The sequence below is a fragment of the Bombus vosnesenskii genome, unplaced genomic scaffold (genome assembly GCF_011952255.1).
Source record: "Bombus vosnesenskii isolate JDL3184/JDL3185 unplaced genomic scaffold, Bvos_JDL3184-5_v1.1 scf7180000013267, whole genome shotgun sequence".
NCBI lineage: Eukaryota > Metazoa > Arthropoda > Insecta > Hymenoptera > Apidae > Bombus > Bombus vosnesenskii.
Window position 1 is genome coordinate 3301863 of NW_022882927.1, and position 25538 is coordinate 3327400.

The following is a 25538-nucleotide window of genomic DNA, read 5'->3' on the forward strand; positions in this document are numbered from 1 at the left end:
AACTCCACCACCACCCCTATCCTCGCGATTCGTCGCGCTCTTCGAGACCGAGACATATCCGTTTTTTCTCCGAGAACGTCCGACCGATCTCTCGCTCCCACGATTAATTGCCGAGGTAGCACTCGTTCCGCGAGTACATACCACCCTCCGGTACGTCGTCCTATAGCTCAACCCTGTTTCTTTTCTACCACCGGCTGTATACGATCGCCGTGTTCTATCCTTAAGAGATATCGACGAGCTACCGATGGAAGGGTATAACGTCACAGCTTGGCCGTGGTCTCTTTAAAAATTTGCCAGCCGTTTCGCGGTATAAGCGCCTCCGGACCGTCTACCCTCGAGCGTCTCATGAAAATATTATTTTTCAAAAGTTGCTGTCTCGATGGTGGCCGGTCTTAGCGTGGTTTTAGAAGCCGCGCGAATACGAAATCAGCCACCTGCCACGCTTCCATGCTCTAGCTATTATAGTTATTCTTATATACCAAGTAGCGGACAGTGAAATTGGACTATAACCAATTCATACTCGAATCACCCGCCACGCGACCCGTCCGCCCTTTTTAAACTCCGATGCCGTCTTTCGCGGTGTTGAACCGAACACCCGATATTACCGCGTTCAGTTCGACACGCGACATCGCCCGGTGTTCCGCAGAGCGTCGAGGAAAGAGAAAAAGAAAAAGAGTGGCGCGGGGGTTGGACTGGCTGAGGCTAGGCACTTTCAAACTTTGAACGCCGTCGTCGCGTAAGCCACGCATTTTCATTTACCAAAAACGCGAAGCATAATAAGGGGGAAGATAAAAGTAAGCGTCAAAGCGGTAGAAGCGAGCACGCGGAACCCTCGAGGGGTTCCCCCGGAAAACGAATCCGCGAAACACGAACGGCGGTCGGGCGATGCAGCGGCGCGGGTGCAACGACTCTGCTGCAACCGGCTGCAACGTTGTCGAACGGCGCGCTTTTCATACCACCAGCCATCCAGTCATCGTCTTTACGCTAGGCTTACAGCGGTGCAGGAGGGTGGCAGGGGGAGAGCGGGCCATGTTTCGAAGCGTTTTATAATTGAGATCGTGGTGGTAACCGGGGGAGGCACAGCACGCGGTCTCCCGCCACCGGGAGAGGACGGGGGATCGATAGCATTTTTTTTCGGGGTAGGAACCCAGACGTACGTAGACTACGTACGTGGAGCGAAGGTGGCCGACGAGAAGGGGCTCGAATCGTGTGACACATCCACGCACAGCGACTGATATACCGTGCTACGTCGCCAGTTATGTACGTACGAGGGAACAGCCGGTAGAAAAGGGGTAGGAGGTGTACGACTGCGGACCGCTGGCTGGCAGGGTAGGAAAGTGGGCAGAGAGGGAGAGAGAACGGGCCTGGAGGGTCGCTCCGGCAGGCTTGCTTTTCGACAAAGAGGCGACGACGCTTTTTTATAATTGCGTTTTTAATTTGATGGATTCTTTGATGCGTTTCGTCGTATACTCGAGCGTGCGCGGAAGAGCGACCGATGGAGAGAAAAAGAGAGGAACCAGGGAGACGGGAAGGAGAGAAGGACGCGGACGCGTATGGAAGTGTTGGCATACGTGTACCGTAGGGGCGAAGGGTAGGGAAGCGAAGGGAAGCGAAGGGAAGGGAAGAGAAGGGAAGAGAAGAGAAAGAAAGTGGAAAAAAGAGGAAGGAAAAGGGACGGACCGAACGATAGAAGCGAAACAGAAAAAGAGAGGAACACGGCGGCGTCCACGAGAGTTTTTTTCTGGCCCAGCACGAAGCCCTCTTTTCCTTTAACCACTCTTTCGCAATCCGTATAACGCGCACACATCTTCGTCTTCGTCACACCAGCGCGGCGAGAAACCGAGCTTTCCATATCGTACGTACATACGTAGACGTACGTTGTGTATATAACCACGTGCCTACTTCGTCTTTTCCCTCCTTCTTTAGTCCGTTATACGCGTCTGTCTCTTTTTCTAAATTTTCTCTTCTACCCGTCCGGTCGAAGGGTTGTTTCGCTAAATTAATTTCAATTCCGTTTGCCACGTGCACTTCCGTTCTGCTAGATTTTCCAACCTCCTGACAATTTTTCCCTCTGTCCTGGCGGACGCAACGTGTCTTTCTGAGATTATTGGTCGCATCAACAGAGAAGCAAGATGGAACGAAGTTGTCTTCTCCGGTATTGCATCGATGACATTCGTCGCGTGTGTCGTAAAGTTTCGATTTCGACTCTATCGTATAATCGTTTACCGACTAATATCAGTATACTATGACTATATTAGTGAGTCGACAAGTCGTACATTACAGCTTATAGACTTCTCCGTCCTCTTTTACGATTTTACATCAAATAGGATAATCGAATGACTCCGTAATTCATTCGTGAACGTGTATTCGTCTTATTATCACGTTTGTTATTATCTTTTACAAATTTACTAATTTACGATAATAACTCGTAATCGAATCGATAAGAAGATACGAAATTGGTTTTGATAGGTTTTTCACCTCCTTTTTGAACTTCCTTTCGTGGATCGAAGGACTTTCGAAAACAAGAGGAGAACTCGTTCGAGTAGTTAACGACATGGTAAACTAGCATAATGTGATCTGAATTTGCCGCAACGTGATACAGATTTAGACTTAAATCCAGTGTACCAACGCATTGACCTCATTCGACGACGTATAAGGATCAAGCGAACAAACAAAGCGAATTGAGCTGGTTCATCCGATGACGTATGGAGGTGGTAGAAAATTAGATCGCTATAGCTCATTAATGATCGCTCGGACGTGAAATAGCACCGTGATAATTTAATCGTTTCCTCGGGATTAATCGTTGACCGTTTTACTTGATGAATTTTTCAAAAGCGCGCGCACGCTCATAACTTTATGACGTTTCGATCGTGGTTTCGCCTCTAATGACATCAGCCTGCCTTTCGTTTTGAAACGACACGATTCGCAGCACGAGCTTTGAGCACGCGTATTTAACTCGGCAATGTGAGCAGTCACGCGTTTTCGAGTTTTTCGAACAGCGTTGGAGAGCACGCGGATGCAGCGGAACGATTTTTATTGCATTTCGCAGCGTGGAATCCCAGCTGGAAATTGCGTCCAGTGAAACGTTTTGTTTTACAACGTTCTCTATCCTCTCTCTCTCTCCCTCTCTCTCTCCCCCTCTCTCTCTCTCTACTCTCCCTCCTATGCTTGTATTCACTGAACAGATTTTTTACGCTTTTTCTCTGCAACTCGTTTTCACAGAGGACATCATCGCAATCATCGGGTTCAGATCGAGTCGAAAATTGAGATTATCCTATTCACGCGGCGAAACTTTTAATGCGTTCGATCGCATTTCATCCGTCTACCAAAGTGAGATTAAATCAATCGCCGTACTATTGTCGCTCGGATGGCATTTCAGGCAAAGACAAGAGGAATTCTCTGCCCCCTTTAGTTCAAATGTTCTACCTACTGTTTGGGACCTCAAGGAAGCTGCAGTTTTTTCGTAAACGTTTTTCATAATATCACCTTCTAATAATTAATTAAAATTTGAAAGTGGAATATATAAGGATGGAGCGTAATTTTTAAAATAGAATACCCAGTCTCATTTATCACGAAATCGTATATCAAACAGGTCTTGGTTACGTTAGAAAAATAATTAATTTGGGGCGTATTTCATCCACTGATGATTAATCTGCAAAGGGTTAATGTATCGTAAGACCAGCATCTCACATTGATGGAAAAGCCGTGTATGTAAACTAATATGTGTTCAGCTAAAAGACACATACTACTCTCCTTGGTTAAATGGTTAAATCATTTACCATTTCGAGACTGAGAAAGACTTCAGTTCTATAATTTTCTTTGTACCGCCTTTGTTTCTCTTCGCTTAGTTTAAAATATTTACTTATTGTTGTTTCGTAACGGTCTGTCTGGTTTAACTATATTTAAGAGCTGAAAAGATACGGGGAATTAGAAATGTCTCGACGTATCTTAAAAAGTGGAGAAATGTTAGATAGGATACTTTAACAATGTCCTGAGAATTTGGATTTAGTCAGGTGTCTCAAGCCTTAAAAGCATTGTCTCTGCACTTTCATAATTAATTAAGTTATAACTTTATTCTGTGGCGTGGTACGTTTTCGTGCCTTGAAGAAATACGGTGAATTTTTTATAACAATAAATATGGAAGATAATATTTTATAGAAACCAGTAGTGGTCTGCTGAAAACGTCGTCCTTCTACATTTCCTTCAAAAGTGGAAAAAATTATACCATTCAAAAGCTTCAACGCATTTAAACACGTTTTACGAACAGATTATGTATGCTGTGAGAAACATTTTGAAATTTCGTTAATCCCGTTACGGGACTCGACTATCGTGATTACATTGGTCAACTCTGAGACAAATCTGAAAATATACACATGAAAATTACAAGATATCTAATACAAACATACTTTCTCACAAAGATCGCGAAGGTATTAAAATTCAATTATCCTTAACACCTATTATACGTAGATACATTTGATACGATTATTCGTACTGTATTTCAATTTTTTACTAAACATGTCTTCGATAATAATAAATATCGTGCAATTTCTATGTACTATATAATATTCACAGATTGCCTTCAAATATTACCAATACGATCACGATACTGCTATCTGCCTGCCAGTAAATGAAATTACAAACACATTCTGATAACTCATGTTGCATAATAGATGCATAAAAATTGCCTAGAGTAAACGTTGAAACACTTTCACCAGCCAATATAGTATGTCTGTACATACGTGATTTGTTCGACACACACGTTAAACGTCGACCGCATTGTATCGACGCGCCGTGCAAATCCTTCGCGCAGCTGTAGCAAAGTCGGACGCGGTGCAAAGTTTCCATCGGCTATTTAACAATCGACGACATCTGCGACACTCGATGAATCCTCGGATCTTCCATGGCCAGTAACCGACACAAAAAGTGCAGGGCAATGGAAAATGTAATTAAAGACGGGGAAGTCAGCAGCGTGATCGTGGGTCGCAGATATTTATTGCGTTCTGACCCTAAGAGATTCGGGCTAAATCTCACGCCGTCGTTTTATACGGGGAAGAAAATGGCGTCTGAAGTGTTAGGGGTCGTATCCCTTTTACTCTGAGAGTCGGTATGAGCAGCAAGAGTCGGCGAAGGTGTCCAAAGTGTGTTCGTAACCGTAGAGCAGTAGAATAAGAAAAAGGTGTACAGAGGAGGAGAAAGTGGTGTGTGTGACTGTGTCGAGCGAGCGAGCGAGCGAGAGAGAGAGAGAGAGAGAGAGGAAGGCGAGAGAAACGGGAGCCTAAATTTAGTAGACATCCAAAGTATAGTCATGGAAGCGTGCAAAGAGAAGGAGAGAGCGAGTTCGAGGAGAAACGACGAGGAGCATCACAGTGGCGAGAGGAGATTCACGGAGAGAACGGGGTGGGGTAACTCTGTGCTTTGGTGGCAACGGTTTAGGGTAGCAAAAGGAGGATACCAGAGGGTGGAAGCGGCGGCGGGCGGGAGGAGGGGGAGCGGAACGAACTGTTGCTTCCCCGAGAACCATGTCGTGCTGGTACTTCTAACACAGGATTCTCGAGAGCCTCCAAACAGGATTTAAGCGTTCTCACCGGCCACGAGGAGTATCTCTTCCAGTATTCCATACAATTTCCCTCAAAACGTTCCTCGATTCTGTACCTCCTCTTTGTTGTTGCCTCGCGCGTTCTCGTTTCAGATCTACAAAATTAGTATATCTTGTGTGTTTTCAAAAGCGGTCCAACAGAGACCACTTTTCGCTCAGACGCCCGATTGCATGCGGGTCAAAGTATACATACGCACGGGTAAATCGGATGTTTTGAAATTTTTAATGGCAGAACACTCGATCGATGCTTAGTTTACATAATTTCATCAATTTCACGCACACTTTGTTTCGTCGAGTTAACCAATTTGCCAAATAAACGGCTTACGTGGTATGTAGAGAAATAAAAAAAAAAAAAAAAGAAAGAATTATAGAGGAAATGAACGTGATTCCTACTCGGTGATCACTAGGTTGTTCGACGGATTGGTCTATATCTGTGGATAAGAAGAAAGTTGCAAACGAACGTGTCGGAACTCGAGGGAAGAAAAGACCTACCTATATAGCCTTCTGTGCATCCCTGTTACTTATTATTCCCTTTAACTTCGCGGTTGTATTTTCCACGCTCTCTGGGAGTTGCCTCGTGTCAGTAAATCAGACAACCGAGTCAGGCATCGGACTAAAGCCGGTCTCTCGAAATGCAGAATTTCGACGATCCACGTTGAATATTTCGCAAAGAATAATACAATTAATATATCAGATTTAAAGTACGAGTGGACTAGTCGAGTCAACGACTCGTTTGAATTACTTTGAAACCAATTTCTCAGATGTCTATCGTACGTTAAAAAATGTCAGAGATGTAGGTATATGGTGATATATAGCACACGTATAGGTGTAACGTGATAGGTGAGCATCGTGCAGATTCTGTGCCAGAATTTAAAAATCTTTGCAAACCCGAACACGATTTCGGGGGTGCAGCCAACCGTTCATCGTTCACAGATTCGATCAAAAGAGGTCGAGCGCGACGAGGGTTTCGTGGTCAATTGTGTCACCCTCTCTAAAACAACCGGACCAGAATCTCGCTCGCACATTAATGTTTCTTTTTCCGTAAAAAGTCAGTTGCTTCGTAAAAAGAATTTTTCCGCTCTCGCGCATCGTCCTTCCACGGTGTTCGGTCAAATTGAAAGTCAACGGTATCCCGGTGGAAGAACCGTTCCGCGAGGCGATTCAAAGAGCACAGGTGGCCTTTAAATATGAGCGTCGTGGAACGTACGAAAAACTCGGGGTGCGAAAGCAAGGGAGGACCGGCGAAGTGCGTGTGTGGCCCGGAGGGTGGCGGCGTCAGCGGAGGTACGGGGCGAGGTGGATGGAGGACACTGGACCGGAGAGAAAAGAAGGAGACGCGACGAGGAAGAGAGCAAGAGAGTAAGAGGGGTGGTGTCGGTAAGGGAAAGAAGAAAAAGAGGCCGTGAACGAGTATGCGTGAGAGGATATACGCGTGGTCGTATGTGAGCCGAGGGGGAAGAAAAAGAGGGACGAAGACGAAGAGAAAAGAATAGAGGAGGAAGAAAGAGGAGGAGGCGAGGAAGGACGTAAAACAAAGTAACGACGAAATGCACTTCCCCCTTTACGCCGTCCCTGGCTCTCGCCCGGAGGGAAACGTCGAACGAAACGTTAAAAACTGGGAAGAGGAATGAGAGCGCGGGGGTGCTAGGTGGTGGCTCGTCGGTCGGGAGGGTCGGTGGGCCCCGTGGAGGCGCAAGGCGGAGGGTTGAGGGTGGGTTTGCTGTGGCAGCCGGGCCACCCTGGAAGGGTGCCGGGAGGTTATGACAGCCGAGGTATTGAGCGGATCCTTCGTTAAAAAAACGAGAAGCACCGTGCTGAGGCGCGTGGAACAGAGACGGATACGGAACAGAGGGAGAGAAAAAGTGCAAGAGAAGGCGAGATAGCGAGAAAGAGAAAACGAAAGCCGTGCGAGGGACCGAGAGTGAGCGGGGAAGAAAGACGAAAAAGGAGATAGAGAAAAGAGGAGCAGTCGAGGTAGATGGAGAAAGAGAGTGCACGACTGCCGCCGCCGCCGCCGCCGCTGCCGCCGCCGCCGCCGCCACCGCTGCCCCGCCGCCACCGTCGCCGCTGTTGCTGCTGCCGCTAGAACCGCCGGTGGAGGTGGTCCAAGGGGTGAGACCAAGTAACCGAATCCAACGCACCCTTGCCTCGCGCCCATTGCCTCCCCCAGCAGAGAAAAAACCGAGTGCACCATCTCCCCCACTTCTCTCCTCCACCTCATCCTCCACCTTTTCCATCTCCTCCTCTACCATCTCCATCTCCACCTCCTCATCCTCATCCTCGTCCTCATCCTCATCCTCATCCTCATCCTCCTTCTCGACCGCCCCTGACTGCTCTTCCTGAAGCAGTCCTACACTCTGCCCTCCCCACCGCCACGCTTCTCTATCTTCCTCCCTCGTCATCGAGTTTCTTCCGCCACGAAAAAAATACTTCAACTTCGAATGACGTTACGAGCGACCTCCGATCGAACGCGACGAATCCTTGCGCGCTCCTCGACAGTCACGCGCCAACGACTTCGCGACTACTTATTAACTTTTACCATTCTGGCCGAGGGTACTCGTTACAACGATCGATATATCCTAATCACGAGTCTAATTAACCAGAAATCGATTGGAAGGAATTTCAGTCGGATCGATCCGATTCTTTCAATTACTCTTCGTCCAACGATTACCCGTGAAATTCCAGTTTTATCATTCGTATTTCGATTAACAACGATCTACAAAATTCCGATCTGTCCTCTATGTTCCAAATCTTCTACCGAATAGCCTTCTATTAACTATAAGATCTTATCGATCGTCCGAGAATGGGTGGTTTTGGGAAACGACGCGCTCCATTTGCAACAATGCCAACGATGATCTACGATCGGCCGATTTGTAAGCGTTGTACCTTTCTACGATTATCAGAAAGTACGTTAAAATCGCGATTACGTCGGTTTGAAATCGACAAGTACGCATAGTGCAAGGCCATTGCAGAGATGTAGAAAAGAAAACATGGATAGTAGAAATGGCCGTGTGGATGTACTTAAAGAAGAGAGAAAGAGAAGGACGGTGAGATAGTGAGGGAAGATGGGACAGGGGAATCGAGACCGTTTGTTCGTCGACGGAAATGCAGGCTGGACACGGAACGACGGAAAACGAAGCGAGTGTGTGCGAAGCACTCCCCGGATTCGCGTAATGGGAAAATCGATTAGGAACCGAGCGAGTAAGGTGACCGTCCAAGATGTACAGATACACCAAGAAGAGTTGTTAGCTCTTCTACATTCGCGGAATTAAACGAGTCGTGAAAAAATAATTTTTCGAATTCGATCGGCCGATCGAACGACTACTACGAAAGGTTATTTAAATTCCCTAACGTATAACCACGATTAAAATGCTTATTCGCTGAAAAATCTTAGGACATTCGTTGTGCTTCGTTCGTTATCGACGAGTTGTATCGTAATGACCCATCTAACTTCGTATTTTATAGAGAAAGCACCTGTACTGCAAACGTATTAACTATTTTATTTAAAAATCCGTGCAATTTGATATTCTTAAACCGCATGAAATATCGAAATTTTATTAAAGAAGAAGTCCCAAGATATTCGAACGCAAACGTATGTAATTAGAAACTGAAAAGAGGAAGAAACGAAAGGAAGATAAACGTCGAAATCGAAAGGTCGAACAAAGAAATACTTAATATGGCAAAACTCGAGCATCTTAGAACTCCGACCACTTCAAGGTACTCTGAGAGTCTAGTCACTTTTCCCTCGCCCAGCATGCCTGCGAAGGTTCAATGACATCGGTAGAAGCTCCCGTACACGTACACAGAGGCGCACCGAGCTGAAAGTGGAACGCGTAGCAAAAGCGTTCGCTTTTTTTTTCTAACGATTGGGAACGGTCGAGGGGAGATAGAGAGATTATGGGAAACTACCGGTGGAATTTCCCTAATTACTCGAGTACCACTACCAAAACGTCAACGAAATTTCAAGTTCTTTTTTTTTTTTTCTTTTCTCTTTCGAGCAGCGGATGCTTGTGAAAGTTTAACGACGCCGACGAAAACTTGGATGCATCCTCACGCGACCCTCGGAAAATGTGGAACAAACGTGTAGAACTGCAGAACAGAAAGTGCCGTATGTTTCATCGATATTGTTCGTATAGGCTTACCTAGCACGAGTATCCAATCGATCTTCCAGCGTCAGTGATATCGCCGTACTAGCCCACGGCTAGCTTCTATTCATCGAACGGCGTCCATGCGCGAGTGGAATATCAACACAGAGAATCAAACGCTTTTAACGAATGCTGCCGCTCCGATTTTGATCACCTACACCGTATGTGTCATATCAACGAAATACTATCGATCTTCCGCCTCCTGACAAGTAGATGAAGATCGATCCCGACCCTGTCCGCTGGCAACCTCAAGTCTCGCTACCTCGTGTTTATTACAGAATTTACGATCAGATAGAACATTTACATTAAAAAAAAAAAAGAGAGAACGTCGCTGGAATCTTTTCGTTAAAGTTTCTACAAAACGAGGGAGGCTAGGAACATCGTTTAATTGCCGTGCAATCTCGTCCACGTTGTTAAGATTAGAATAAGATGTGCATCACATATGTACTAAAAGTTACATTTCGAAGCCACCTAACTATTCTCTTTGTTCGTATATGTGAGCACGCGCTATTCCGCTCGTGTCGTCCGCTAGCACGTGTAGCCGAGAGTTACTCGAAAGTTTGTTGGTAGAAAAGCGAACGAAAAGAAAGGGAAAACCTTGTTGCGAGAGAGAGAGAGAGAGAGAGAGAGAGAGAGAGAAAATGGGCCCGCGTGGGAAAAGGTGGAAGGCGAAATAGAGAAACGCAAATTAGGTGATGTTTGATTTTCGGCGACGAAGAGGAAGTTAGGCGCGTGAGTAGGGCGGATATCTCGACAACAAAGGCGATGGAGCGAAGGAGTTTCGCGATGAACGTAAGAGAATCAAGGGGCTGGCAAGGTAGGACACGGGGGCGCAAAGGGGGGGCCGAGGATAGAGGGAACCGAGAAGGAAGGAGGTGAACGGTGGTCGAGAGGGGAATAGGGCAAGTAGAAAGGACGAGGGTGTCCGCGGGGGCGGATGAAAGGACGCTTACCAGCTACTACCTATTGATCGCCAATTCTTTTTCTCTTGTTGCATATTAGGCGCACTCTGCCTCCTCTCTCTTTCTCTCGGCGGTACGCTCTCCCACCCCCTTGCAGGCGTAGAACGCGCGAATCCGCCCCTATAGCTACCCTCCGACCACCCTGCGCGCCTCTTCCTCTTCCCCTTTCTCCTGCCCCCTCGCCACCCTCCATCCTCCTACCCTTCCTGCCCATATCGCGTCACCGCGCGAGAGTGCGAGTCTCCCCTACTACCTTTCCTACCTACACCATCGGCCCTGACGTTCTTCTTACCGGCAATGTTTCATTTCGAGTAGCGGCACCCTTTCTGTTTCGGGGTGGGGCCAGCACCCATCGCTCCTTACACGCAGGTGTCGCGAGAACCTTTGTCTACCTCGAATGCTCGTCCGATTTCTCGAGCAACCGTGATCAGGATCGAACAGTGTCTCGATCGTTTCGGTCATTCATCGATCGTGAAAGGAATCCAACCGATCGAGAGATCGAGAGATCGATCGATCGTGTCTATGGATAAAGCGATGTTATATCACCATGGTATCGGGGGAAGGATAACGAAGATTCCGAAATTTGTGTTACAGGTAACGTTCGATCGAGTAGCGGTTTCCTCGAAAGGAGGCCGGACGAGAGGATCGGAGGGGTGAGCGTGAACGGCGAAATCGGTTGAAGCGAAAGAAAGCCGAAAGAGGAAGTAAAAGGCAGGACTTGCCGGCGGCGACAGACTGCACTCTCGCACCGTTCAGGGCGCAAGCGTGCACGTATGTTGTGCGTTTCCGTGCCCTAACCCTGTCTCAACACGAGAGAGTAGTCGTTTCTCGGCGTTCTCATCCCTACTCCAGCAACATCGCCGCCGTTGCCGCCACCGTTATCGCCACCGCCACCGCCGCCGTTACCGCTACCGCTACCGCCACCGCCACCGTCACCGACGCTGCTATCGGCTCACCATCCCTCCAACGTTTGCAAAGAAGCACCGCCATAGCCGACGTAACGACGACGACGACGACGACGACGACGACAACGACGAACACCAACAACAACACGAGGACGACGACGACGACGACGACAACGACGACGGCGACAAAGAAGTATAGAAGGAGAAGGAAGACGAAGACAGGAACGTTGACGAAAATCGCCACCGCCAACGCTAAATTGACCATCGGGCTTCCATCATCGGCCCTCGAACATTTTGCCCGGTCTCGGTGCACGTTACGCCACGCGTGACGTCGTATCCAGCGTGCACGTTAGAGCGGCAGTGTGCACTACCTTCTCCCCTCGTATCCTGCTCGCGCACGCCTTAAGTCGACGGCGCGCGTCCAACGACGAAGAAACATTGGACGAACTACGACGAACGGAATCGAAAGGAGCAGCGGATCGAGAAAGTCGATCGATCGAACGTTGAGACAGGAGCAAGGGAAACAGAAGGAAGAGCAGGAGGTGGAGGAGGACGAGGACGAGGACGGGAACGACAACGGCGACGACGACGACAACGACGACGAGGACGTGGACGGAGGACGGCCGGTGGCGTGGGGGGTGGACATCCACGCGGGAACTCGAGGCAGGCGCACCCGGCCGGCACGCACACACATTCATTCTAAGATGTGATTTCAAAAATGGCGGATTGCCCCTATGCCCGTTGCATACAGGAACGCAGACACATCCGACGGGAGCTGCTGCGATGGACAAAGAATATGGTCTTCGTAGTCGGTGAGTTAAATTGCGACCAACGGTTTCATCCCTCTCTAGGTCGCGAACCCTACGATCGGAGAGCACGCATCGAACCTATTCCTTAACATTTTTCTCTTTGATCTGGAACCATAATTTTTGAATAGCCGATAGCTATACAATCGTTACGTTCTATGGCAGTCTATATACAGATGTTAGGGATAATTCGTACGATCATGTTGACTCACGTTCCGAATCTCACATGCTGGTGACTCTCCGAATATGTCAAGGATATATAGATACAATAACAGAGTCGAGCATCTATGTGTGATGCAGGAGAGAGAAAGAGAGAGAGAGAGGGAGAGGGAGAGAGAGATGAGGCTGCGAAGGGTGGGGTGAGTCTGGGGTTTGAGTGGCGAGAGGATGAGGGCGGGAACGGGAGGCAGAGGGGTCAAAGAGGGGAAGAGGGAAAGATAGAAAGAGAGAGAACGAACGCCGGTGGTGAGACCTGTTGCGAACCCGAAACGCCGAATCCTGGTTGACTGTGAGCCAGGCGTGACTCCTACTCGTGTCCGTACGTTCAACAGGGTGGTTGCACGTTGTCGAGAAACAGAGCAATATTTCGCGCGTATATCTCTCCGAGGGTTGCTAAATTCTACAATATTTCACCTCTCTGTACAATTTTCATGAAATAACACCTCTCCCGGCATCGTGCCACAGATAAGGCTAAACTTCCCAGTTGCGAATTTTAATCCTTGCTCCATTTACGAGTTCGTTTTCGGACTACAAACGGACGAAAATGGGGATCTTGTACGCGTGAATGTGCAATTATCAGAAAACAGACTGTATTCTTAATTATGTTCGCAGATATATCTTTTTTTTTTCCAAACCTATTTACACCTAAAAACGAGTATTTCGAAAAGTTGGAAATTAGAAAATATTCCGCGGAAAATTGTCGATTTTGTTTTCGATCAGACGGTCGTGAGACGGACGAAAAAGAAGTATAGCGTCGCTTTCGTGCGGCAGCCCCTCTCCGCGAAAGCCGCCTCGGGCAGCGCCGACACCATCGCACCCGCGACAGCTTCTACGTAAGAGAGTAAGGCGCGCAGAGAATACTGCACAAGCTGCGTGCCTTGACCACAGACAACCGAGCGATCCCGGCCGCCGCCCGAAACCTTCTTTTCTTCTTCTTACTACCTCCCTTCTTTCTCCTTCTCCCTTTTCCCTCTTCCCGATCCGCATCCCTCTATTGCCCGCTCGTCGCTTACGCCCCCACCATTATTCTCCTACTCCCCCTTCGCTCCCTCCTTCTTCCGCCTTTGGGTTAGTCCGTCAAGAGAAGAGTTCTGCTACTCGTAGAAGGCGCGTTTCCACGCGCGCCGCTGTTGCGTGCACTCGCCGTTACGCTTCTTCCTCCACTTTCGTAACCTCACCCTACGTCCCCCTTTTTCCTTCTCCTCCGCCACCTTGCGGCCCCCTCGCGACCCCTCCGTTACCTTTATTCCCCCATCAGACTAGCTTCGTTGTCCCTACTACCTCTTCTCTCGTTCGCGTCTCTCCTCATTTCGGAACGCAGCTGCCGCTGGTGGTCGAGAAATTTTCGCGAGTCCTTCCCAACCCCCTCGATCCTTCCACCTCGCCCGACCCTCCCCCGCCCTCTCCCAACTCTTACACCCGCCCTTCGATTTCTTCCCAAACCCCTGGTATTTCCACTTTTTTCTTCGCGATCGGTTCTCCTCCTCTGTCGGCCGCCGAAGATTCTAAGAAGCAAGGTGGTAGTGGCTCGTTGCCGAGAAAAGGAGAAAGAGAAAGCGGAAACGCGGGGTGTAGGAGAGCGCGAGGAAGAGCTGCGTATGTGCGCGTTAGACCTCTGCCGGCGTACTCCTCTCGAGACTTCCATGATCTTCGGAGATCAACCAGTAAGCGTTCGGGAAAGGGTGACGAAGGATAGCAGCAGGCTTTTGAAATTCACGAGTGCCTCTATTTCTCACATCCCGCACCAGTAGCGCTCTTTCTTTGGTGGTGCAACGTGGCCTAATACAGAGAGATAGAGTTGTCGAGTGTTCCGTAGGACCGTGAAAGAAATTCATGGTGTCAGTGTCGTCGTCGTCGTCGTCGTCGTCGTCGTCGTCGTCGTCGTCATCGTGGTTCAGTGTCGTCGATTATGCTCCGAGATATCAAGATGTTGCTCCACGCTCTTGCGACTTCGCTGTGAACCGACCGCGATCGTTCTGCCTCACGCGAGCAACCGCTATCGCGACCTGTTACGTTGCACGTGTTGCTTGAACGTGTACGCGCGGCGATCGATGCCGAGGGTTTTGAAAATTTTCGAGTACGGAAAGTGGTCGTAACTGGTAATCTACGTCGAACGGATTAATCACGCGCGATCGTTGCGTGCGTCTCGAACCGGAAATAATGAAGCGATGCCATTTCCCATCGATTCGAATCTTCGGATCGATGCTGGACGTGACATCGGGACGCGAGATTTTTGCACGTCGCGATTAAGAACGGTAAGGATGCCGATTCGCCGTGGCTGTATTCTCGCGAGGACGTCGCACAACCACACGACACGGGAGATTACCAGGAACAAGAGGATCGACGTGTAGAGTACGTATATACAGAGTGAAAATATTTGCAGACAGATCTGCAGCTCTGACAGATAGGTACGCCACGTGTACTCGCTCGGAGAGCATTTGTTGACGCTCGTTGCTGATGCATTCAAACTAGAGAAGTATATGTACAACATACATATCGAATGAAAATCCCCGTTGTGATGTACACCGTCGAAAATTAAAATGGAACGTTAAAAATTTTGTACGTAACACGATCGAGCCGGGGTAGGCCTATGAAAATTCGTGCTGATCGACGCGAGATAGAACGAGAGAGAGAGAGAGAGAGAGGGAGGGGAGAGAGAGAGATTTGTTTTTCCATCAAATTGAAAACAAAAAATTCGACGGCCGAAAGTTTATTTGCTCTCCCTATTGCTCGTTACATTGTGCAAGATAAACGAATACTTTGCAAGGGTACAATTTTCCGCTCGCCTATTCCGTTCTCTTTTTTTTCCCATTGTACCATACCCATACCCGTACCACCGGTTTTCTCGAAAATGCTCGCCTCCAAGGCGCAAGGGAGGAAAGGACCGAGAATGGCGAAGAGGGATGAGGAGGTAGGAAAAGCAGGAGTGTTCGGGTGGGTGCAGTTACTGCTGATCGTTAAAAGGCGCATAAAAAAAAAAAGGTCGTGAGAGGGGGAGGCGAGAGGAAGCAGCGCGAGAAGTAACAATAAAAATTCGTGGGCATTCGTGTTTCGTCGCCGAGATAGGAACGAGACGTTCAAGGGGGTGAAACGGCAAGGGAACGAGGAGAAGGAGGTGGTGGAGGAGGAGAGAATGAAGGCGAAGGAGGAGAAGGAGGAGAAGGAAGGAGGAGGAGAAGAAGGAGTCGGTGGAGGAAAGGGAGGAGTAAGGGGCATGGTGGAGGGTCAGGGGTGATCAGGGCGAGGAAGATGGGAGGGTGCAGTGGCGACGGGTGTCGGTGCAGGCGCAGCGAGGGTGGCGGGTAGCGAGACTCCGAGGGTGGAAGTGGAGGATGGGTATGGCGGAGCAGGGTGCGTAATGAAACGATATTGAGTAGCCGTGGTAGGGAGGCTGGTGACGAAGGGTGGGGGTCGTCTTCAGCCCTCTCCGTCGATTGACCTCGCTTCGACGAGGCGAAGCAAGCCGCGCGCGGAGGGGTGAGACGAAGTGAGACGAGGCGAATACGAACGGTGGGGGTGAGTGGCCCACAGGGGCGGACGTGGCGAGAAGGGTGGTTCGGTGGGGGATGAAATGCCGAGCGATCCTACGTGGCCTACCAGGAAGGGAGACCCAAGTTAAATTGACGAAAATGACGCGGCACCTTCTTTTTGTCTTTATCTACTCTTTGCCGGGCGATGCAACGCCTTGGAACGCCTCCCGAAAAACTTCAAAGCGGCATTAGTGCTCGAAAGCACGACCTAACGAACCGCGCTCGAGAGAGAACCGGCAAAAGGACGACTTTGTGGTTACTGCGTGGAATGGCACTCTATCAAACGACTCGACGACTCGATATTCAATGTGAGTTTTACTCGTCCGTGTCGTTTGATATTATTCTTATTTGCCGTATCGACTGTACGCCGACGCGTTTTCTTCACACCGATTCGTGCGATGCCTACACAGAGAAATTATTTTTCCAAGCATCCTTTTGGTCTCGCTAACGTGGCCGCGATCAAATTTCCCCTTGTTAATTTTTCATTCCAAGTGGGAATATTTTGTTACGGTAATATCGGGCGTAAAGCGCAAACTTTGCGCATATTAATATTTTATAAAATATTTTTCGCCATGTGTAAATGAGCCCAGGCATCGCGTGTAAACAATTTCGAAAATTACCAACGAACCGTGTCGAGCTGTTTTTTAAAACGTGGAAAATGAGTTAATACTCAGATGGAAGCGCATAATAATCCATTAAATGATCACATGCCCTGTCAGATAATTACGAAGCTTGACAGAAATTAATATCAATAAACGATATTAATGATCATTCTCCTTGTAAAATATAACGGACGTGTTGCAGCGAGTAGTCGATTTTAGTTGTAAAATTCATATTGTACACCGGTAATTTTGTCCCCTTTGTACTTGATAAATTATCTCTTTCGCGATACAATTTCTTTTTCGTTTTATCAGTTTTGTCTACCAGTTATCTGTCCCATGTATTATTTAAATCGTGCTGTGCAACAGCGCAAGTAGCTTCCATAGAACGGTCTATATGGTTCAGACGTATTTTATTGCGATTGTCAAGATTTTTAAGTACCTACCGATTCAATTATTTTCACTTTTCTATCTGAACTTTATATTTATCTCGTACGAAATAAACGAAACGATAAAGAACATGCGACAAATTCGTAACGAAAGCGTGTATAGTACTTACAATTACGTGGATATTTGGCACCGTTGGTTACACTTGTTAGCTGCATTCGTTGGTTGCATTCGTAGGTTAGTTCAATTGTAGATATACCTTGTGTATTTCCTCGTAAGATGCGTTTTTACCCGTCATAAATCAGGAAAGTAGGTCTTACAGGCAATTTTGACCGATTTATGAAAGTTTCGATCGATAATGCACTAAGTAACAAAACAACGATTATTTTCTTCTCTTTCGTTCCTATTACTTTGCATCCTAGTTTTTAAGACGTGTGGTCCCCGGACACTAATCCACCGGCCATTACATTCGACACGATCGTAATTCGCGAAATTTAGCAACGATTTAAAAAACCAGCCGAAACTGAAGAAATCTTTCGTTTTACACTGTTCCCGATAATCCGTAAGCGGTTTTTAGAAAAACAAATTGCAAACACATAAAAAGGTCAATAGCACTACAAACGATGTACGTATAAAACGTGACGATTGAAATCCGAACGAATCGTCTACTAGTTTCCTAAAGTGTCCTCTATGAGTCAGCACTTTCGTGGTCTTAAGACAGAACCGCCTAATCTGTCGGTAATTTAACGTATGGTCACATGGGTAACTGTGTTTAGTTTCGAAGCATAAGTGATCTTGGCTTAGGGGCTCAATTTAGTGTTAAGTTAACCATATAACAGTGTAATCGAATAAAGAAATATTTAGTACGGGCAGCTTCACCGCTATGTAATTATTTCGTTCTTTATATTTCGGTAAAATCTCTATCACCAGGATCACTAGCTGATGACGTATGTATAAGTAAATTGACAAGTTACAAGTCATAGGTTAGAAAATATTTTTTCATCGTTTCATAATTTTTCGTCAGGTAAGATGATCGGACAACCTGCAGTTTCATTTGTTTTATTGGCCAACATGTTCCTGTATGTGCTACGCAAGACTATTAATATCGGTAATTCGTAATTTGTGACTTGTAAACCAATTGTGCTAGCCGATCTATAGATGCAGAAATATGTCCATTCAACCTTTCATAGTCTAACAACTTTGTTAATAGATTCGCCGGTATAATAATATTTAAAACGTGAAATTTATAGTACCTATACTTTATAGCGCATATTCGACAACTTGCTCGAGTTTCTCGTCTGTTACACTGTGAAAGTATCAAAGATCAATTGAATTATAAAATATTTCCGATTTAGGAATTAGAACCAGTGAAATACAGAATACACGCTGTGGACTGCCTATGAAATTATTAATAATATCGAATAATACAATCAACCTGTCCAACTGAAACGCGTGGATTGTCCTGAAAACGGGTCGCTTGCCTTTTTTTCCGTCGGCGAGCAATAAATTTATAGATTTCCCGTTAAACGGCACAATTTGCGAAACGGCCCGTTAGATCTACTAGTAAAAAAACTGGGAACGTTAATCCGATAACGGATGGCGACGGTGATCTGTTGCATTTTAATCTGTCTTTTTGGATCGGCCATCGAATTTCATCCGCACAAAGCTCTGCTTTACCGCGACGTCAAAATGACGATATTAGTTGATACAAGTGTATGTCCACACCCATTGTCAACGTTATCGCGTGTGCATGTGTCTCTGCGCACGCCTGCACGTTGCGAACGTGCAACGAACGTGCTATCTCCCACTGTTTCTCCATCGTGCGTCCTCGCTATTCTTGCTTTTCAATTTCTATTCTTATCTTATTTTCACTTGCATTTTTATCCCTGGAACTCCTTATCCGATTTATCTCCCTTTCTCTTTTATTTTCGGTTATTCTTCGTATCTCTTCGTTCTCGTATTCGGTTATACAGTGGTTCACCTAAGCATTTCAACGATACTAGAAACTTTATATACTATACGAAACACTTGAACAGTCAATTATTCAATATATTAATAAGCCGCAATATGTATCGGGACCATCTGTTACACTAATTGTACGTCTGAGATTACCATTGATACTGTGTATTAATTTTCCATTAAGCGTATGTTTACGGCAAGTAAGTCTTGTAAATTATACATTTTCGGGTTGCTTTCTAATTTTACTATTATAATCACGATAGTCGTGTTTAACGTTAATGAAATTTCGAAAGGTCACCACACAACGTACACAATATATTCATAAAAAGATTACTTGGTAAGCGTTTGAATACTTTCATGAGCCACTGCATATCGTTCTTCTTTTTTTAGCTCGTAATACTTCCTGTACGCTGACTATTGTCATTTCTGTCCTCACGTTTGTTTCTCTCTCTCTCTTTTATATGTCGCACCTTTCGTCGCTGGGACGCAACCCGTGTCTAAACACACATCATGATGATATTTCTTTCTAGTCCACATCGTTCGCTCGCTGTTCGTTTTCAGCGCCGAGTCGAAAACACTAGTAGTTATACCTGCCTATTCCGATAGTAACAAAAATATTCGGATATAGAGACTCTCGAATAGAAACTCGATTTTATATTTTTACTCGCCCTTTTTCCTCCCTTGCTTCTCTTTTTTTACATAACGGGTACTCTCGTTCGTAAGTGTAAGTGAGGCACATGCTAACTGTAAGCATAAAATAGCTTTGTAATAAAATCCGCAACATATAGGTATGATTTAATTTTCCATGTGACACAGGCGTTTGATAAGCATCGTATTCGTTTTATAATTACAACTGCGCGTCGACACAGTGCACTAAAATTGGGAAGTACAAGATAAACTGATCTCTACGTAACTGTCTTCTGGTTCGCTACAAAGGAATAATATAGCGAACTAAAATAGAGCTAGAGCCAAAGCAATTACCAATACCATTGTCTTAAATATTTCTATGAGTTTTGCAGTAGGTATGTACGTTCTTTCGATTGAAATTAAAAACATCTGTATTACTCCATCGTTGATCGAATAGAGCGTTGCTTGCAAGTGTTGACTCATAGACGGCGTCGCATAATACATTTGGCGACAGATTTCGTTATCAAAATAATTAGGCATGGAAAAAGGATGTTAAGGCTTTGATATATGAACGCGACATAATGATGTCCTTCCCACTTCCGCCGTGCCGCGTTCCAACCGTTCTATTCCAATTCGTCAATGTCACTTCTTTATCGCCGCGTTAAAATCGTGAATTTCACGTAACCCACACGGCAATCTTGCAATGCAACTCTTCCCGCGGGTAACATTAGACAGCAGCGAACGATAAATGGGTCACAAGACGACTGTGCCGGTACGTCTGGTATCCGATTGCCGCTTGCATCGCTTAGCAAGCTAAAATATGACGAAAGTACGAGCCGATCCACGTTCCTTTTCACCATATCAACAGGATTTTCGTTTTTGTTATCACTTTTGCGAAGCGTCGAGGGCCGAGACACGAGGAAACGGACGATAAAGTTGTCTTGCCATTTAGAAGTTTGTTATACACTTCCGACCTTAACCAGCTCCATTCGAGTAACTTTGAACGTGAACACCGTGATCATCGTGTTCCAGGTTGGATAATACCTAGCGTACCGGCATAACGTTTGCCAAGTGGTATGGCGAGTTTCTTCGACACGAGTTTGAATGTCGGCTCCACGACCGAGACTTTACCGGTTTGTAGGAGTCGTGCATCGTTCTCGATTGATTAGAGACAGAAAAAAAGGAGATGCTATTCAAACTAAACAGGCGAGAAGGAAAAAAAGGAGTGGGTGGGGGAGGCGGGCTAGTCTCTGTTTACTCTTTGCGTCTCGGTGCATATATCATCGAGTCGCGAATCGTAGAGCACTCGTATATAGGATGTTTGACCGTGAGATTTCTTAGATTTTATTGCTTGTTGTCGATACCGTCGAATATATTTAAATTCTATATTCTATATTCGAACTGAGTCGCTCGTACAGTGTATAAACGGCAAAGTAAAATTGCTAATTAATACTCGATAAATGGTCGCTAGTTACTCGTCGATAACTCGGTAGATAACTCGCGATAACACTTAGATAGTTCGTCGATACTGGTAGATACTAAACTTTTTTCGGTTGCGTCGATTTATTCATACTGCTCGGGTGGGGGTCGGAAAATTCAAATTCATCTTCGTTCGACGATTGTGCGTAGCGGCGACGTTGCTTTGCCCGCAGTTTATTTATTCTTACGTTACTTGTACCCTAACGATCTTGATACTCCGAGACAAAACAACAACATGATTCGAATTGTCCTCTACTCGTGCGCCGCTACAGAATCTTGAAAATTCTGGCCTGCTCTCGGTAAATGCAGCGGCCGGAGCTGTAATTTCACATTGTTCCAGTATATTATTTCATTGCACGATATCGCTCCATTAGTTCGACCCGAGCAGTGATTCCCGAGGTCATTATACCAGTGGAGGATCGTCGAGGAAGAGTGAGTGGCAAGGAGAGAAGGCGAAAAGGTGGAGCGACAAGGAGAGCGGTATGGCAAGCGAAAGAGAGCGAGAGGAGGCAAGCCGAGGAGAGGGAAAGAACGTGAAAGAGAAAGAGAGAAGGAGGAACGAAGAAGAATGGTCCGCGAGGTCAGCCTACGTTCGTACATATTCTCACGTAGATCTGTGTACGTACCGACGCGTGCACACCTTGACGAACATTGTTGAAGAAAAAGAAGCAGTTGCTCGATAATACATCGACTGCGCCTAGCGTCTGGTACACGGGGTGACGGCTCGAACGAACGTTAAAGTCCAAAGGACAAAGAGAGTGAAAGACCAAAATTTTCGGGGGCAGCTGGTACTTTTCGTTAGTCAGTCAGAGGAGTTGAAGCATTGCTGAAAAGGCTGTGCCCTTCTTCGTACATTGTTCGTTACCATGCTTTTGTAACAGCCTTTGGCGGCTGGGATTTCCTGTTCCGTATAATTTGTCCAGATTTTTCTCTTCTACGAGAACAGTCGTGCAACAATTCTCTCGATAAATCGCGTTGTTTACTCACTTTCGTTTACCTCGTTAGACTACATTAGCAAGACGTACGTTGAATCGTTCGAATAGCTCGAAGAATCCCGTCTCTGCGTGTAATGTTTCACCGATAATTCTTCAGGTGTTAATATCGCGGCGAGATTAACAAATAACCTTCGGAGACTCTATCTTTGGCAAGCATCGTTTCAAGATCTTAATGAGGCACGGCTGGGTTCCATGCCTTGTTGAGAGACAAGTAACGCTCCGTGGATTTCGACATCCATCTTGCTTTCTGTCCTTTGCTCGCCTCGAAAACTAGTAACCGATCTCTCGCCGGTGAATGGGAATCTCGTGATCGTGTAACAAAGCGACGCTGATAGCTTTCGAGTAGGCGACCAAGAATATTTTTACGCCAGTGTTACGAACGATCCTTCGAACCGGCGAAAGACACCCGGATCGTTGCAATTAAAGCGAGTTCGCAATAAACCTAACCGTTCTTTATGGATGCTATTTATCACCACTACGAACAATCGCGCGATCGTTTGTCCAGCTACTTACCGTAACGGTAAATAGATCCCGCGGATTTTCGTCTATTCTCGCCGATACTTACCTCGTCGAATCATCGAATCGTCAAATCTGTACTAGAAGATCTTCGATCGTAAGCTTCCGCGACGGTTCACGGCTGACACGCTGAAACGATAAGCCTCGGTACAGGTCTGTCACGACGTGTACGAACCGTAACGTTCAAGACACGTCGACGCAAACGTGCAAGAGGATCGTTTCGAGGAAATCAAAAGTACGACATTCTGTATGAAAAAATGTTCGATTTCGTGTCAGGTCGATCTGTAGCAAATATCAATGGGATAAGTGAAATTCGGTGGATACGAGAAATAATATCTCGACCGGAAGCATAGATGTTGGCCAGCACCGGGGTCGTTATCGTAATTGTTTGGTTATTATCGTCCTGAAGGTTTAGCATCGGCGGCGAATCGCAAGCGAGTTTCGGACAAAGGATAGCCTTGTGCGCCGTGAGAGCCAGCTGCAGCCCCACCATGCCCGGTCACCCATTTCCTAACCTTCTACTCTCGTCTAAACCGGATTGCCATTGGTCGAAACGGGCCGGCGATTAGTGACGGGACCAAGGGAATAGCACCAAGACGCAGGACTGTGGGGGAAATATAGCGCGCGCGCTTGGATCTAAAATTACGGCTCCGCCATTGGTTGGATGGGGCCCGAGGCCATTCGATTTAGAATTGAAGAATGGTGCCGCTATATCCTCGGCTCACGGAGGACGCCCGTGGAAAGTAGATTCTCCTTCGTTCTCGAATCTTCCTCATTTTGATTCACCATTTATCAAGACAACGACCATAGCGATCGCTGGATCAGGGAAATACCGGAAATTCCTCTCCAACACGATTCCATTTGTTATTTTCCCGGAACATGCTCCGCTCTCTTTCAACCTCTACAAAGAGTTTTTCCAAAGAAATAGCAAAGCCTCGATACTCGGAAGAAATTCCATTTTAAATTCCTATTAAGTTATTTTGAAATATTCCACCTCTGTACAGATATCTATACCAGCTACTTAATTTTTACAAGATATTCTCATAAAGGTCGTTGGAATTTTTCGAGTAATTTAAGATACTCGGCCGAACGTCGGACTCGGGTCGAGTTTCTGAAATTCTTTCGATGCGCGGCAACGTTTTATTGCAACGAAATGGCGGAGATGGTGGGGATAATCGTTTTATACACTGGAGAAGTTCCTGGTGCCAAGTCTACGTCATCATTGGCTTAATCCCGGGCGTGGTCATCTGCCCTACTTCTTCCTCTTCTTAAATGGCACGCGAGATAAGATTGGTTCGGCACCTCCTGCCTGGAATTTCATCCAAAGGCGCGCCGCCACCCGTCTAATTACTTCTAGAATCGATCAAGGACGGGAACTTTGCTCGCCGTGAATATCCAGCGAACAGCGAGCGTTCTTTCCGCCGTTCTCTTCAAAAATATCGAGATTAGAAACGATCGAAGAGCAACGATACCGAACATCGTCGGAATAATCGTATTTCTGTTTTACTCAGTAATGTGTATGTAACGTGTACGATTTATCGCGAGAAGCGTTTCATGCTTACATGGTATAACTTGAAGTTTTAAGGGGCTTTCAGTTTCTCGCGTTAGCGATACCAGCGGTTTTCCAGTGAGAGTTACGTAGTGTGCGTTTAGTTATTACAGTTTATGGTTGGTGATACGAGTGCGTCAAGTTCTTAGCATGTTCTTCGCGTCGTCTCTGTATCTTAACAGTGTGTAGCGTTCGTACCGTATTACACAGTTGGTTAGAACGATCGGTCTTAAATAATCGTGGCGAACGATACAATTTACAGTTTAACTTGGAAGGATCTGGTTCGAACGTTACGAACTACGAGACGTAGATTGCGTTTTCGGTTGGGCGCAGTTTACGTCATTAGAAAATGTCTTGCAAAAGACGTTTCGTCCCTGGAGACGTTGTTCCTCTTTCCTCACTCCGTTGCCTATATCGTTGCATTCTGCTGGCTACGTTCATTCATTTGGAAATCCGGATCCCGTGTTTCGCCGCCCACTCGTCGAAGAACTTGGTGAGAGGAAAAAGCGCGATTGCTACTTTCCTAGCGGATTATTCTCTCAGAAACCATTGATTATATGCAAGGTCGATGATGCTGCAACCAGTAGACGCGGATTGAGGTATATGTACACTCGGATACTCTTGGACGAGGTTGATCAGACCTTTTGAAGAAAAGGGGAATCTTAGCTGCCATTCGCCGTCGAAAGTACATCGATTGCATATGTAGTATCATTAATCCCGAGACGATTGTTTTTAACGATTTTTTCTTAAACGTATCGTATGAAATTAGAAATTGCCATGGTTGTCTAATTGTGTTAGATTTTTATCTAGCGTGATTAACGTTTATCGTATTTACGTATCATACGTGTACGCTGTTGGTCATAAGTATAGCTGTGTACTTACGTACATATTAGAACACCTACTCGTTATACATTTACTGAACAATTTTTACAAATTCTATCTCGTTTAGTATTTTACATTCTGTGTAGTCTGCTAATATTTATGCAGATTCATATTTTTATGAACATGCTTATGAAAACGTGGCGTGTATTGTTTGTCATCCTTCGAATGTTGGAACGAATACTCAACATTGTATATTTTTCTATGTTGTGCGTATTCTGTATAGACAAAGCATTAGGTTGTCTGAAAAGTGTCTTTTACGGGCACGTCTTTTACAACGACGCATCTTTATACAAACAACAAAAAGCTAATCCGTCGAACGTTGTAATCTTTATATTGATAGAACAAAATGGATCATACGTAATTCGACAAAATAATGTAAAAC

General features: G+C 46.2%; 1 protein-coding gene across 9 annotated transcripts in view; it reads left to right on the forward strand.

Moving 5' to 3' along the window:
• LOC117230847 (mushroom body large-type Kenyon cell-specific protein 1) overlaps window positions 1-25538 on the forward strand; it is a 91000-nt gene that overhangs the window by 38598 nt on the left and 26864 nt on the right. For 4 of the 9 annotated variants that reach the window (XM_033488718.1, XM_033488720.1, XM_033488717.1 and 1 more), the window contains exon 2: window positions 11298-12420. In XM_033488718.1, the coding sequence (XP_033344609.1) occupies window positions 12327-12420 (94 nt within the window). In that variant the 5' untranslated portion in view covers window positions 11298-12326. Of the gene's footprint in view, window positions 1-11297; window positions 12421-14781; window positions 14986-16416; window positions 16472-25538 lie in introns of those variants that run through there. The other 5 variants (XM_033488715.1, XM_033488716.1, XM_033488723.1 and 2 more) reach the window with 2 other exon arrangements.